The sequence below is a fragment of the Anopheles ziemanni genome, chromosome 3, assembly GCF_943734765.1.
Source record: "Anopheles ziemanni chromosome 3, idAnoZiCoDA_A2_x.2, whole genome shotgun sequence".
Taxonomy (NCBI): domain Eukaryota; kingdom Metazoa; phylum Arthropoda; class Insecta; order Diptera; family Culicidae; genus Anopheles; species Anopheles ziemanni.
Genome location: NC_080706.1, coordinates 96,509,857 through 96,526,176, shown reverse-complemented (window position 1 = coordinate 96,526,176; position 16,320 = coordinate 96,509,857). Strand labels below are relative to the sequence as shown.

At 48.9% G+C, this 16,320-nt stretch overlaps 2 protein-coding genes across 2 annotated transcripts; one reads left to right on the top strand and one right to left on the bottom strand.

Annotated features, from left to right (window-relative positions):
* Positions 1 to 467: 467 nt before the first annotated feature.
* On the top strand, positions 468 to 10,871 carry LOC131285957 (uncharacterized). The gene is made up of 9 exons (XM_058314811.1): positions 468 to 620; positions 1,027 to 1,228; positions 1,876 to 2,600; positions 3,212 to 5,644; positions 5,704 to 6,785; positions 7,670 to 8,320; positions 8,369 to 8,671; positions 8,734 to 10,720; positions 10,787 to 10,871. The coding sequence occupies exons 1-9, from the start codon at positions 468 to 470 to the stop codon at positions 10,811 to 10,813; spliced, it is 7,563 nt and encodes a 2,520-aa protein (XP_058170794.1). The 3' UTR covers positions 10,814 to 10,871.
* A 1,087-nt stretch (positions 10,872 to 11,958) lies between these two features.
* On the bottom strand, positions 11,959 to 14,482 carry LOC131285956 (uncharacterized). The gene is made up of 3 exons (XM_058314810.1): positions 13,092 to 14,482; positions 12,624 to 12,827; positions 11,959 to 12,077 (listed from the first exon to the last, which is right to left on the bottom strand). The coding sequence occupies exons 1-3, from the start codon at positions 13,960 to 13,962 to the stop codon at positions 12,064 to 12,066; spliced, it is 1,089 nt and encodes a 362-aa protein (XP_058170793.1). The 5' UTR covers positions 13,963 to 14,482; the 3' UTR covers positions 11,959 to 12,063.
* Positions 14,483 to 16,320: the final 1,838 nt, after the last annotated feature.

Below are 16,320 nucleotides of genomic sequence, written 5' to 3'. Positions count from 1 at the left end.
GCAGCAAATGTTGGATCGAACCCGAAATTTTGAAAATTGATTGAGTAAACTATAATTACCAACTCTCCTGGAGCTGTCACAAACAAATGACCAAACTGACAGTTGTCAGATGAGAGGTTATGTCGAAACCTGGAGTCTCTACTAGCCTTTTGTAGCAAAGAAGACTTTTAGTCGATCGATGTGGTGTAGCAATCGTCGAAGTAGCCCAAAAAGTGAAGAAATTGGGTTTCATATTTCTATAAATTTGGTTGGAAGTACAGGAAAACAGTCGCATTGTAGTCCTTGTAGTGTTTGTTCATCATAAAATCGTTTGCAAAGAGTAGTATTTTGTGTTCGTCTGGTTCAAGTTGTTGCTGCCCACCAAAGATGTCTTCCTGTGTGTTGTGGGTTTTGCTGTAGTGTTGTAGGACTGCTGCAGACACATATTCTACGTCTCTGCCCGCGACTCATTTCACACCGGAAGGAAGATGGCACCGGGCTCGAGTAACAATCAGAACAACAATGCAAATAACAACAACCGGCAGACGGGCACCAAACCGAAGTCGAAATCGTCGAAGAAAAATTCGGTTCCGCAAGAAATGGTTGCCCCGACACGAAGGGATCTCCAGCAGCAGCTAAATGTAAGCAAGAAAGAGACGGTGCAATGAACAGCAATGAAAGGAAAGAGACGATACGATGGGCAAAACAAATCGACTACGTTTGACGGTGGTTTGTTTACATTCGGCGAAACGGCCTTTTACCTACGAAATCCTAGGCAAACTCTGATCCCAAGCAAAGATGGGATAGCGTGAAACTCACGAATGCGCACACGGCATTTGTGGCAACGACTGTGTGGCAGTCCTTTGGTTTAAATTTAGAACGGATGAGCTCTTTTCCGTGAACACCGACCCGATCAGTCGTGTCGAAGTCGAGCACCCGCGACGGTGTTCATGCACAGCATCCATCGAGATAATACTGCCAATGACCATCACCGGCAGTGTGGTTGATTGTTTTATCGCGGCAGTGACAGTGTTTTTTCTCCTAAAGGTACTCGTCGATTGGGCGACCGTTTCCGGTGCTACGTCGGTGGTGCAGAACAACCATCCGCCTCAACAGCAGCAGCAGCAGCAGCAGCAGCATTACACCAGTACTCAGCCATCTACTAGTGGACAGCAGCAACAAGGGCAGAATATTCTGCTCAAACCGCGCAACAATCGTACTCCGGGCGAAGGCACCTGTTACGAAATCGGTGAGTCATGGAGGTGGTGATCTGTTAAAAGATTGAGATTCTACAGAATGTTGCAGACGCATTACAAACACTCTTCTAAAGAGATACTGCATTGCGAAAAAGCAAAACCAACCATAACCGGAGTGCAAAACAGAACCATTATACATTCCTATCCAGTGGGACGATGTTTTTCGACATCGAAAAATACACCTGGCCGATGACGACAACGGCGTAGGATGGTCGAGATCCTCCTGCGGGAAATGGACAACACGTTCGTACTTACCTTGAGATACGAGCACACTTTTCTATTTGCTCTACGTAGCAGATCGCCAAAGCGGCGTTTATGTTCTAAATTTAGCGCCACCGCTTGCGTCAAGGTGTGCATGCGGCCGAGTTCGTGGCCCCCGTTGTGGGTAAAATTCGCTCAAGAAATGCGGGTGCACGAGTGTATGGAAAGGGGGAAGATATAGCACCCTCATGTTGGTTCCCAGTTTTGACTTCAAGGACGCGTAAAACGCAGATAAGCAATCGTGTATGGTTCTTTTGATAAACCAGTACCAGGTTACTTTTAAATAATTCTGTATTATATTAAATTCAAACCACACCGCCCGCCAATATGGTTTGAATGTAGCATGTTGACTAATTATTGTTTTCTTATGACCTTGTAGATAATCTCTCACTGCAAGATAACAGCCGGTACATACCAGTGCGGCCTATCGTAAGAAGAAACCTGTTGAACGAAGGTGCTAGTGGAGAGCAAAACGAACCACATAATACAACCGTGGGAGTCGTTATTCCTACGACACCGAATTCAACCCTTCAACAGACTTTCCGTCTAAGCGAAGGAGCTTCCGGGGGAGCAGCGGCAGGTTCTACCAACACTGGCACCTACAATTGGAGCATTAACAATTTGTTGCATAACAGCGCGGGAAATAGTAATCCACATCAAACACACGGCGGAACCGGCGGAACTTCCGATGCAGTTAACACTACCGGTGTTATACCGAAGCAGCAACAACAGCAACAGCAGCATATTTTGAATCCCTTACTTTTGCTGCAACACCAGCAGGCACAGGCTGGCCATTCCCGGTCGACTTCTTCACCATTGAGCTATCGCGTGCCAGACGGTGCATCCCAGAATCAGCTGAATTTGAATAAGAACTCGAATCAGCATCAACAGCTACAACAGCAAAATCATTTGCTTGCTGCTGCCGTTCCGTCTACTTCTTCTGGATCCCGTTACGGCGCGGTTTCATCATTTAACGCTGCACAACCTTTCAGCACCGCTAATAGTGGTGGCAGTGTTGTGAGTACGGTCGAGGACACCTTGAACCAGATCCAGGAGTACATCAAGCTGACCACAAACCTGATCTCATCGGTGCAGATCGATAACGTGAGTGAAAGTCTAAAGAACACACACATCGCGAGAGGAGTGAGATCGAGGAAACGCATTGAGTATGGGTGACGAGGATTGTTACTTTGTGCCGATTAATTCCGCCACCCTGGAGGACGTGCGGCACTCCGATACGGAGGTGCGTTGAAAGATGTCCGTGCCGTGTTTGGCTGTGTGATTGTTTTCAAGAGGTTTTGTTGCATGGTGTGTTTTCTTGCCAATGTGTATGACAAATGTGAAGCTTTTCCAGATGGTTTTCACTTGAAATGCCGTGCGATTAGTGGCGTATTTTTCACAAGAGCGTACCAGCAGCACCTGGGAACGCTTTTGACTCGACCGATTTAGATACGCGATGCATCTTCCATGTTACTTAAACGACAAACAACTTTAATCTTTTTATACTTAATACCATCGTGCATTGTACATCATTATAAGATTCAATTTTGCTTGTTGCAAACATAACGCTTGCTTAGTTAATATTCTGCGCACGAAGCGATACGGTTTCGCCAGCTTAGCATTGTAACAATTCTCGTCCTTACTTACCGTCGATGTTCTTGATGTGAGTGTTATGTTTTATTCTCGAATCTAATCAATCATCTTTGCTCTTCCAGCTGAACGGTGGTCCTCGGCCACAGTCCGTGCAAAGCATCAGCACGAATCAATCGACGACACCGGTCCCACCATCGGCTTCGGCTGACGAGCTACGCTATCGTATGGAAACGCAGTCGAAAAATATGCAAGCATTGAAGGAACAGCAGGCGCATCTGCTTCGATTGCAGCAGGCGGCTCGCCAGCAGCTGCAGGAGATGGAATCGATTCGGCAGCAGCACGTGGCCAACGTGGCACCGCCCGTGGAGTCGTTCCAGACGGTCGAGCAGGTTCAGGACGGTATCGGCAGCATCATGGAGCGGATGCGCGTCCTTTCGACGTTCATTCAAAACCAGCAGGAACTGAGCAACATGCTTGGAGGTGACAACGAGGATGTGATGGCCGATCAGGCTATGCTGCAGCAAAAGTTTCAGGAACTGCGTGATAAAAGAAGCCAAATGCACAACCTGGTGTCGGAGCTGCAAAACATGAACGTGGACGCGAGTCGCCAGTTTGAGGGTGGAGTTGAGACGGGCGAGCATTCGCGCTCGGTACCGATCGAGCTTACGCACGCCCCGGCCTCGGCTGCCGATGCACGGAATGCGACGAAAACGTTCCTCAACGGGTTGGTTGGGGCCACTGCCACCGGTTTGGTGGAAGTTTCCGGTGGTTCGTCCAATGCGACTTCGAAAGTGACTTCGCAACATCGGCCGCTGGTGGATGGGTTGAGAAATGGCAATGGACATGTGGCGATGGGCGGCGAACACGTCCATGACGAGGACGATGAGGACGAAGATGGGCCACTCAATGAGGAGGAATCGGCCGTCCTCACCGGTACGGCGGACATGCTGAGCGAGAAGATCAACGAGATCAATGCGATGAAATCGCAGCTGCGTCGGTTGAAGGAGATGATGGATACGGTGAAGTTGATTGAGCAGAAAACGGGCCAAGAATCGATCGACGAGGAGGACGAAGAGGAGGAAGAAGAGGACGCTCCGGAAGATGACCCGGAGGAGGATGAACCTGAGGATGAGCGCGATGCCGGTGGATTGGCAGCAGCCGCGATCGTTATGCAGCATCGGCAGCGACGGAGCCGCTCGCGTTCGATGAGTTCCGCGCCGATAACATTGCTACCGAATGGCACCACCATACCAAATTCGTCCGCCGAAGCGGACTTCGGAAACAATGATATGTCCAACCAGGAGCGCGAGCAGTTGAACAAACGCGTAGCGGCCCTCCAGGCGATGACGCACGATTTGCGCGAACAGGCCAAGTCGATCGCCGTCGAAAGGGATCGTTTGAAGCATGCTAGAAACGATTTACAAAAGCGAAGGAACAATGTGGTGGAACTGCAGCAGCAGGCACAAACGAGTGAAAAGCTAACCAATCACGTGGCATCGTTTGTGTCGCTAGCGGCGGGTCCAAGCGGTGCAAGGGGATCTTCGTTAGGACCGAAGGAACGGCAGCAGATGGAGCTGAAGGCTGAGCTGGAGAACAAACGGCGTGAGTTGGAACGAATCGAAAAGATGACTCAGAGTATCAAGAAGAATGCCGAATTCGCACGATCTTCCGCGGGGGTTGATGTGCCGGATGATCCGGAAGTTGGCGGCTCGGAAGCCGGTGCGGTGAAAGCGGCACCACTTGGCCCGTCGTCTGTGGTGTCCTCTTCGGTGGATTCGTGTAGCGGCGGTGATCGAGGTTCGCTCCACCGTGGAACACCCATGATCCACCCGCTCATACCACCCCCTCCAGCCCCTTCCGCCATCAGCGGATCACTGCAGAACAATACGGCCGGTAGTAACGCAACGAATGACTCGAAGACGAACTCGGCCGACTCGGGTGTCACGTCGGACATTTTCGCCCAAGCACAGCTGGAATCGGCCAGCTATCAGTCGAGCAGTACGCGCAGCTTCCCTCCACCGATGCCGGACATTTGCAATCGTAACACGGCCGCCGATCGATACCGTTCGAAGCGTGGCGGAGGGGGCGCCGGTGGAAGTGTGGATGTCGATGGAGAGGGCGCGGCAGCAGTAGGCGCGTCGTCGTCGGCCGCAGCGGCCGGTGGTATGCGGGACCACACCTCACCGTGGCCAGTGTTTGGTCCGAGTACCGGAGCAGGCATGTCCAGTTCCAATACCGGACCTCACAGTCCACACTACGGACATCCGATGTATGGTGGTGGCATGCATGATCTTTCGCACCATCACCACGCCGCCGGAGGAGGGTACGGCGGTGGTGCTTACGGTAGCAGCTGGAGTACCGGCGGAGGACCGTATGGAGTGGCTGCCAATTTGTTGCCCCCGCATGCCACTACCCCGAACACACCGCCCGATCCAATCGTTTTCCAGCACATCATGCAAACGCAGCAGATGCTCATGAACTCCATTACGCAGTGCAATCAATTGCTATGGATTCAGCAGCGTGAAATTAACAATCTCAACAACGCGGTGCTATTGGTAAGTTGACGATCAAAGTGAGTTTAGATCTATCGCGACTAATGTGCTGCTTTCTCCAGCTCCAGGAGAGGATACTTGGTACAAACAGCAGCCTGTTGCTTCAGGAAGGACACGTGGGCGCCTCACTGATTCGGGCCGAGTCTACACCGCCCAACAATGGCTCGAACATGAACATGTCGAATGCGGCCCCTGCAGGCAGCAGCAGCATGTATGCAAGGGCACGTTCCGAGCAACCGATGATGTCGTCGCACCACAGCCAGCAGCAGCAGCAGCAGCCACAAATCTCTCCCTACACCCACTATCCGCAAAATCCGCAGGTCCTTCCCACATCCCACGGCCCTTCCTCCGGTGCTTTGCTTCAGCAACAAGCATCGCAGCTTGCTATCCAAGCATTTAGCCACCATATCCAACAAGCGCCGTACAGTCCGCTTGCCGCTCACTCGATGCTGTCACCGCAGCTACTGGCGACCACAGCCGGCACGGTTCAACCTTCAGGTGGCCAGTGCGGTGCGGTAAACCAGCAGATACAGCGTAACAATACTAACCTTTCCCAAATCGGCCTGCCACCTAGTGGTCGCTCGTTTCGTAGCAGTGTGCGTCCGCTTAACATAAACACACTTAACAATGCACTGTACGATGATGGTCAAGTGGGGCAGGGCATGGCGAACAACAATGTGCTTAACACTTCCGCTTCAGCCACCAACGCAAACGAGACTTCCGGGCCGGGTTTGGTGAGCGAATACGGTGCACCACTGTCACACCATCACCAATCGCTGGGAACCGCTGGTGCACCCAACATGATCAACAATCTCTGCTCGCAAAGCTCGCAACCGACCACACCGACTCCGGCCACCACCATGCTTCCGCCGCAATCGACACGCTTCGGGCAAAACTTTAACAACCTAAACAACAACGTGAACAACAATCTCTCCAACAATGCCAATGCCGCTGCCGTGAACAATATGCAACACCAGCAGCAACAGCAACATCATCATTCGACGCAGCAAAACAATCTGTACGGCCAGCCGCAGCAGCAGCAGCAGCAAGATTCTTCCTCCCAGCAGCAGCAGCAAACGCAAGCTCTCAACAATCAGGTGCTGCCGGGAGTGAGGGCCAATAATTATTGGGATAACTTCCGAAGGTAACTACCACCAGCGGCGGGGGAGAAGTGGAGGTGGGGATGGAAGGAGAGTCTATTGAAAACCACTGTTTTGTACCAAGATTGTCTCTTTCATATTGTTTTACCGTTACATTACACTTTCTGTTCATAATTACTCGTACTAGAGGTAGATTGAATACGTAACTGTTTAGTTCGTAGAAGGCCAACAGTTCATAGAGTTTCTTTTTTTTTGTCCAATTGATCGTAGTTGGCCTTACAGTTATTTTCCCTAATCACAGACATACATATGTTGTTGGTGATGATGTTGAGTAGATGTGTTGTGTAGTGTTGTTGTTGTTGTTCCGGGCTTGGCATGGCCGCCTTCGACTCATAGTTTTCCAAAGTGATCCTTTCCCTCCATATCCTACCAAAAACGATTCCATCGTATACCCCCCCTGTCCCTTGCCTAGTCGTAGCTGATCGGCTTGCCTGGTCTCCCTCTTGGGACGACTGTGCTCCTCCGCAGGATAGGGCATAGATTCAGTGGCAGAGTTAGTAGTTCTGCTGGAACCTGTTTTGACACCAACCATGGTAAGTGGTGTTTGTGTACGCTTGTTGAGTTTCAATGTTTTACTGCGATGCTTTTTTTAGTTTTGTATTGCAATGTTTTGTAGCCAACAAAACACATTTGAAACCGTGTGTGGACGTAGTAGAAGAATATTGGAATCTCATTAAAAATCGTATTCATCCATTTGCAAAACCTCGACTACGACAAGGGAGCGATGTAATTTAAACTATCATAACAGCACATCAATGCCGTTCTAACAAACATCATGTGTGAGAGTTATGATCATCATGATTAAATAGTTGTTGGCTTAACCGTCTGTTCATGAAATTAATCTCCTTTTGTTTTATTCTCGTTTTAGCTATTCAAGACAAAATCTCCTATCGAGCAACAGTTGCAAAAGTAATGAAGAGTCCGGTTCGTACAGTGGTGGTAGTGGTGCTGCAGGTGGTGGTGGTGGTGGAGGAGGATCTGCGATCGCCGGTGGCAGTGGAGCGGGCGGTGGTGTATCCGGAGGATCCGGAGGCGGCAGTGGCCAGTGCAACACGATCAACAACCAATTGCAGCGAAATAATAGTAATGCTTCAAATCAGTATATGAATAATCAGAGCAACAAATACCAGCAGTCGATCAACATTACACGCAACAATTCGCTAAGCAATACGGCGAACCAGAGCAACAATGTGGACATGGGGGCGGCCGGTCCTTCTCAGCAGTTGATGGGTTATCAGCAGCAGCAGCAGCAGCAACAACAGAATCAAGTGATAGATGAGTGCCAACATCATCACCAGCAGCAGCAGCAGCATTCGCAAAGCCATTTGCATCAAGTTCCTCCTGGGTTGATTTCCACACAGCAACCGTTTGAAACCCAGCAGCACCAACAACACCATCACAATCCGGTTTCTCATCAGCAGCAGGTTGTGGGATCGGGACCACCGATGTCATCGCAGTCACATCAATCGTACCAACACCAACAACCCATACAGTCCCTTCACCAGCAGCAACAGCAACAGCAGCAACACCAGCAATTCCCTTCTACTTCCCAGGCCGGGCCGTCGAGTGTGTTGGTGGGTGGAGCGGAAACACTTCCGTCTTCCGGGCATCCACCACAACAATCACATCACACACCACTAAACCAGTCGAACTCGCTCGACCTGGGTGAGCTGCAGTTTCACACGAACCCAATAAACCTTGGGCTGGCTAATAAAACTCATCCGAAGGCGAGTGGGCACAAGAAGTATCCACTTTCGCTACGATCCTGTCGGGATGCCGGTGCGGGAGGTGAAGGAAGCAGCGGATGCTACGTGTCTGGCGGTGGTGATATGAATTTAGCATCGGCCTGTACTTATCAGCACGATTCCAAGTAAGTTTTCGATCGCCAGTCGTGTGGGGTTGATTTAATTACCGATTATTTCCTACCGCTAGGTCGACGTCCAAACTATTCGAGGCGCTGAAAGAGAACGTCTACCAGGAGGTGAAGAACCTGATCACAGCCAACGAGTCCCGGCCGCACTTTCTGATTCAGCTGTTCCGCGAGCTGCAGCTGATCTCTTCTGATCCGCTACGTCAGAGGACACTACAGTCGATTCAGGAACTGTACAATCGATACATCGAATCGACGCTGCAGGAAGAGAACCACGTTAACAATGTGGGCAGCAATAATCTGCTCACTTCATCGGGCACCAGTTTGGGCGATGCTGTTGCGACCGGTGTTGGTGCTGGTGTCGTGGTGGACGAATGTGCTTCGATGGGAGATGGGGTGGAAGGAACGGGACGCTTGGATGGACACAACGCGTCGGCGTCGCATGAAGGAAGAAACGTTGATTTGGCCGTCGAGTTGGAGGTCGTTCAAAACTATACAAATCTTCGTCAACAGCAGCAACAACAACAGCAGCAGCAACAGCAGCAACAGCAACAACATCATCTGTATCACTTCCCCTCAGCAGCACCAGCAGAGTCTTCATCGGCTGGGGGAAATCTCCAACAACCTTCCGGTGAGCTGTCGACTCAATCCACTTCGAATGGAGCACCACAGGTTGCCGGAACGGGCCCGAATCGGGCGTCCAATCAAGAACAGCTCGTTCCACTGGCGGTGGCCAACTCGGAAATCATCAACATCATCATGGGAGACATTGTGGCGGTGATCAACTCGGTGGATTATATAAACGATTCGGTGCTGTTCAAGATTGCGGGAGTTATTTGTAATCACGCCGCCGCCGGTGGAAGCGTCAACGATGCGGATTACGGCCATGAAGGAAGAGTAGGAGGGGTACACCATCATCATCACCACCAACATCACTATCATCACCATCATGGACCACCGCAGCAGCAATCTTCACGGGCGCCGCCGTCGGGAGTCACCGCATCGTCGTCGACGGCTGCGAATTCACTGCTGGCAGCTGCATCATTTTTGTCCACTCAAAGTGACAATGGTCAGCAAGCAATAAGTGTTACTGCTGGTGGTAGTGAGAGTGTGTTAAGCCGGGAGGATTTCTTGCGGCACCTGGAAAGCTGGAATCGTACGGATAAGGATGAGTTTATTTCGAACCTGGAAAATTTCCTCAACAACATTCTGTTACGTTCGTCTGCGGTGGAGGGTGAGGCCGAAGAGGAAGAGGACGCCATCGAAGCATCGGGACCCATAACGGGAGGTGGATCAGTCCAGTCTGAGGCGAACAGTTCATCCGCTGTTGGTGGTGTCATTTCTTATGAAGGAAGTTATACCGCACCTTCCGGAAGTGGCGTTGGAGGTGGAAGACGTGCAAGTGGTAGTGGTGGTGGTGGGAGTGTTTTGATAAGAAGCATCCCCGATGGAAACCCGTTCATCGTTGACCACCGTCCGCAGGAGTCGGCCGTGGCCGTGGTTAGCTCGAGTTCCGTGTCGAACGGATACGCTTCGACAACGTACGATCTGGCCGAAGCGGATCAGGTTTGCGATCTAGACAGTTCTACCGGCAGTCAGCAGCGGTTGGCACAGGGATCGCGAGTGATTTCATCGGTTGCAAGTACGAGTTCCACTAGTGGCGGCACCCTTCCGATGGGTCAGTCTCTTGTTGAGCAACATACGGCGGGTCATCCGGTGGAATTAGCCTCAACGTTTGACGATCGATGGACGGTGGTGGTGCAGAAGAAACCGATCACGACGCCACAGCCAGACGATGAGCAACCGATGATGGCATCGACTGGAAGTAGCGCTTCCGCAGCGGCCAACAGTGGCATATCGAGGATGGGCTCTGGAAGCTCTCAGCAACAGCAACAACAGTTGCATTCTCTACCAGCTGCTGCCGCTGCTGCCGGTGGCCAAAGCGCGTCGACATCCGGCGCTGCTAGTGGTGGAGGCAACAACGGGAATAACATCAACAACAACTGGCAATCGGAGGAGGTTGCCGATGAGCATTTAGAACACACGGAGGTAAATCGAAGCGAACCATGTTTTAAAATTGATGATGCTGACGTTATTCTTTTCCCCTCTTTCAAGGAACAACAAGCATCCTCCTACTACTGAATGACTTTCCGACGGATCCCACCACTTTACCGGAAGTATTACATCATCATGGAATCATGGAATCATCATCGCTGGAAGCATTGCCAACATTTATCCATTTGCAAAATAGACAAACAACAAAATGCAATCAACATGCCGTACACATCGGTACCTTAAATAGACACACCCCCCATGATCGTCGCATTTTCTCTCTCTCTCTCACCTGCTCTCTCTAGGGAAAAGTAGCTCGTTGGAGGGACGGTAGCATTAACTCACGCGAGTGTGCAAACTCACTTTCTCCATACTTACTCATAACTGTAGCGGCAACCAAGTCCATACAACACGAAGCATAATATATTCAATGATTATCTCACGGGCCGGTTGTTGAAAGTCTTGTTTTTATCACCGAAAGTTTGTTGTATTCAGTGCGAGGTCGGTAAGAAAACATGATCCGATCGTTGATGGAGGAAATGGAATGTAAATGAAAAATTTACAATGAAAGGTATAAGATTGTTCTGATAGAAAAGTGATTTATTGTTAACGAGCGCTAAACATTCTTAAACGGTTCTATTACAAACTCCCTTTTAGCACCTGTCTCTTTTTATAGGATTTTTTTCATTCTGATCGTCGCTTTCGAGCGATTAGTTAAGTACGTTCTTATTAAGTCCCTCTTAGCCTTTATCGAAACAGTGGGATACAAAATTCGTTACACTATATACTAACTCTTCCCTAAGCTTGAGAGCGGAAAAGCTTACTCGCGCAAGATTTATGTTTAAGGTACATCAGTTTGAAGAAGGTATTACTCTGGTATCTACTATTCCTATACCGTTGTAGATTTGTTTCCCGATTGCTGCTAACTCACTTGAGATATGCCTGTGATACTTAGCAGCTGTTTTTGAAAGCTTGGAAATGTGTTTAAAAAACGCTGGAAATATCTTATCTTGTGTAAAAAAAAAACCTGCCCAACCGATAGGCGAAAGTACTTGCTCCGTTTGCCGCGTCTCTATCAAATCTTAAGATTCCGGAAGCGGGTGGTAATTTTTTACCGAAACTCCCCCCCGGTGCCGTGCAGGTTGTGGAACAGTTCCAAATCCTGATGCTGCCGCCTTTCAACATGCTCACCATCGTCCGCTACACCCTCCTTGGTGTAACCGGCTACAGATGGAAGATGCACGGGAACTCGAACAAAGAGTCCTTCGAAGCCGGTACTTCGTTTTGCTAAAGGTGTTTCTTCGGAGCGATTGTTTCTAACATCGTCTGCTGCTTCCGTTTCATGCTTCGTCCTCTGAACTTGTGCCGGTGGTGTGATTGAGTGTTGTTGGATGGAGACAGTATGGTAGACGACCGGGGGGAAATGGTTTAAATTGAACCAAAAACGAAAAAGAAACAAAAAAAAAGGTAGGTAAGGCAGGTTCATGCAAATGACACCCTCTACTCTCTAAACTCAGCACCGTTAAAACACACTTTAAAGCACGATTTAGATTGCAATAGCTGCTTTTTTTCTCAGTTGTGAATCATTTAGTACTGTCTTACAGTAGCGTTGCGTCAACCTTTGCGAAATCTTCTTCTTAAAAAGACATGGTACGTGGCAAAAAAAACGTCCAGTTTGTTAATGTGACAGTAACAACTCCAACCTACCTCCCTCCCTCTCTTTGAAGTCCTCATATACACCCCCACTTGACAAGGGGGCGGGTGGGTGTATGAGATCATCCCTCGCTTGACCCTAAACACACTGTGTGTTTGCTCACATGTTCGTTCAGTCTACATCTTCCGTCTGTCTGTCTCTAGATCATGTGCGACATCATGCAGCGATTTGAGTCGAAATATTTACTCTTGTTGCCAGCTGAAAGGGGTTGCTGTTGCTGCTGTCCATCGGCCACGCCAGGAGTGGCGTGTGCGGCAAATCCATTAGTGTAATGCACTCCGGGATGCGGTTGGGTGGTGGCCGACGAATGGTGGTGAGGTTCCGGCTGATCCTGACATTCCATTTCGATGGTCTGCTGTTGCTCGTCCGCGTGGCGGCGATACGACGGATCTATCATAATGAAGTAAAGCAGAAAATGATTAAATGTATTTTTATTTTCTCACGCTTGCAACGCCGCGCCCACGCGCTCGATCCGCTTTTTAGAGGAAGTGGAACCAGAAATAGCCTATTGGAATGTACGGTGCGATGGGAAAGGAGAGCGATTTAGTTTGATTGAGTGCCTGTTGCGAAAGGGAAAGGTCACAGGAAGGTTGGACTGTTGGATTTTGGGGGTTTTCAACTGAAAACCATGAATTTCCTGACTCGTTTACCTACCTCCGAAGGTGTGCTGTGCTAGAAATAGGTCGTTCGTTCGTCCTGCAAAAACTTCCGGTTCCGTCTTCCGTCGCTTGGTTTGGCTGGCACCATCGATCGCCGGGTGGTTAGTGTCCATCTCTTCGTCTCCATGCTGGTGTTCGCTAGCCGGCATGGTAAAACCACCAATTTCCTTACGCTTCCGGTGCGCAGAAAGAAAGTTCGCTCCACCAAAAAGTCCACCGTTATTGTTGTTTTGCTCGTTGTCCGCGTTGTGTTGATATGCTCCTGCCAGTTCCTGCGGCTGCCGGTTGTTGCTAGTAGTAACTTCCGCGTCCTCCTCCTCGTTGTTGTTATTGTTGTTAAGGGTGTTGCGGGAGGTGGCGGCAGCAAGCGACGGCACGTACCCATAGTAACCGTTTGATGAGCCGTTGAGATAAGCAACCGGCTGAAAGTCGTCGCACATGGCAACGGCTTCTCCGATGCGATGATGAAACTGGCGTTGCACCACCGGCGCGTGCTGTTGTGGCGCTGCTGCTCCGGCTGCTGCTGGTGATTGAACTCTTCCGAAAGGGCAATCACCGGTGATGAGGCTTTCGCCAGCACTACCGGAACCACCGCCGATCAGTGCACGATGGTGGGGGTGGTGATGGTGGTGCTGCTGCTGTTGCTGTTGTGCGTATGCCGCGGTGAGCAGCTCGGTCGTGCTCATGTTGCTCATGTTTCTGGCCACGGCGGAGGGGTCGGATGCGCGGGTGGAAGGCGTTAGGGAAAGCACCGTCGGCGGCACGATGGCTGTGGGGAAAAGGCGATTCTCGTTCTTGTAGAACGTCACGCTCTGATCGTTGTCCAGCGGAAGGTAGGAGGTGCTATGGTAGCTCGAGAAAACCATGATTTCTTGCGTGCGAATATTTTGGCGAGCTCGAGTTCGTCGGAACGCGTTTTGCAATCGCACTTAGCCAGATACGTTCGGTCGTTCGCGTTTGTACGTTCGATGAACCGCGTCGGATTTTATCCCAAATTCACCTGGTATCCATTTCACTCTGTCACACAAACACACAAACGCATGCACACTGTTTTTTCACTCTTGCTCTTTCGCTGCTCCTTCCGCGAGTGGTGTGAATGGCCGCGCAACATAAGACGCTTATAAATAGTCTGGGATAACCACTTTGCACGCGAACGTTTCTTTTTTTTCTTCTTCTTCTTCTTCTTCTATGTTAGTGTACCAATGCTACGGCAGGACAGATTAAACCAGCTTCCTCTGGGACTTCACAACACTGTTATAGGACTAAGACACTTTGGAAAGCGGTGACCGGCAACTTCATGCCATGCGTCTCGATTGTTGAAGACTGAAACACAGGGATTATTTCTTAAAGAAACTGAACTCCTCGGAAGTTTGAGCAGGCACTTTTACGGTTGTTTACACCGTTTGACGTTCAAAATAGTGTTGGCAGAATCGGGATTCGAAAGATTCGAAGATTCGATCCCTAGACGGATTCTAAAGATTTGATTCGATTAGGATTCGAATCAAATGTGATTTGTTTGGGAATTGATTTGATTCGATTCTGACTTGATCCTGAACTATATGAATTGACTCATAATGATTTGAGTCGAATTAGTCACATAACGATTTGATCTAGAGACAAAGTAATTGATTTCAGTTAACTCAACGCCAGTTGGACTGTTCCGACTGTTTCTTGGATTGGGAATCGGATTTGGGGGTTTGGTTTACCCACCACTACGCTGCACTTGATCCGACGTTCAAAATGATGGTTGACTTGCGTTAAGTTTGCCAAAAATACCTTGGCAAACTGTTTCGAAGGCATGATTGGCAAACTAAAGCTCATTTCAATTTTATTTTGGCAAGAAACCTATAACCACGTTTACCGCATGTTTCATTTACACAACTAAAGTAATCAAAAACTGAACAGGCAAACAACAACGAACGAACACGTGCTGCACATGCTCAGATTGTCGAAAGCGAAAGAAGGAAAATATTTAAACCACATGAAAACATAAACACGCGCACCGATGTTCATTGCCCGTATTCATTTGTGTTTCGCGCTTGAAGTAACCCGAGTAGAAGCGAATTGCGTAAAAACTATCCAACAATGGGCAGTTCATTTCTTCCGAATATACGTATCCTTGCGCTCGGAAGTCCACATCGGAGTTTTCCCGGCCTGTCTGACAACGAATCAGCTGATTCGCCCAACCGAAGTCCTAGATTCTACCCCAATCTGCTGGCAATGATACGATTTCTAGCGTTCAACGAGGTTAGTTGGCGTCGCGCATCCGTTTCGAGAGGCTGGTATTTATTTACGGTCCAAAAAAGGACTTCCCTGGTGGTGATTGCAATTGCGTGTAGGCTGATAGAGTGCGTGGTTTTATTATTAGCGCCGTTTAATATTGATGACCCGCTGGAAGTTTTCCCGTAATTGTGTTAATTAAACGTCGAAAGTGACGATTCCCAGCTTCCCGTGTGGTGAGGCTGTGGGGTTTGTACAGGATAATTGGAGGAGTTCAGATACAGATCAAGAGGCAGCACTGCGATACGGTCGATAAGGTAATCAATTATGTAAATCAATCTGCTTCTTAAAACGCCGCTAATTGAGTCGCTATAAGTGGAGCAAACAGAAAATGCCTTAATCGAGTGAATAGTGGACAAGGAATAGTAAAAAACCCCAATAAAGTTGTGGAAAAAACCTTCACGTGATTTATATGGAAAATTCGCCAAACGCCGGTCGGAAAACTTGTTATACCACACTCGTTTAATTTTTATCACTCTTCTTCTGTGTTCGTTTTTGTGCGGGAAAACATGTGGGTCACAGGAAATAGATTAAATTATCGGTAGCATCAATCGAACGTCAGAATTGAATTCAATTAGTATTTTGTGCGTATTTCGTGTGGGTTCAGTGATTTATTGTCGTCCTATCGTAGGCTTGCCAGCAAAATTAGGCTAGAATGAAGGGGGTTCAAATTTAATTTTAACACGACAGCACTTTTAAATTGAATTTAGGATACATTTGATTTCATCGCTACTAAATCAGCCTACGTAAAATATGACCTATTATTTTTGATGCAATTTGTTTGTGCATTTTTAATGTATAAAGTCATAAATTAAACACATTTATCATTCTACTATGAGGAGCTCATTAGCCCACAAATGCCCACAATAAAGGCTTTGTTCATTAATCTTGTGAAGCCTTGGGAAATTTGGTTTCGAAGGAACCAGGTTCGGAAATTGATTTTA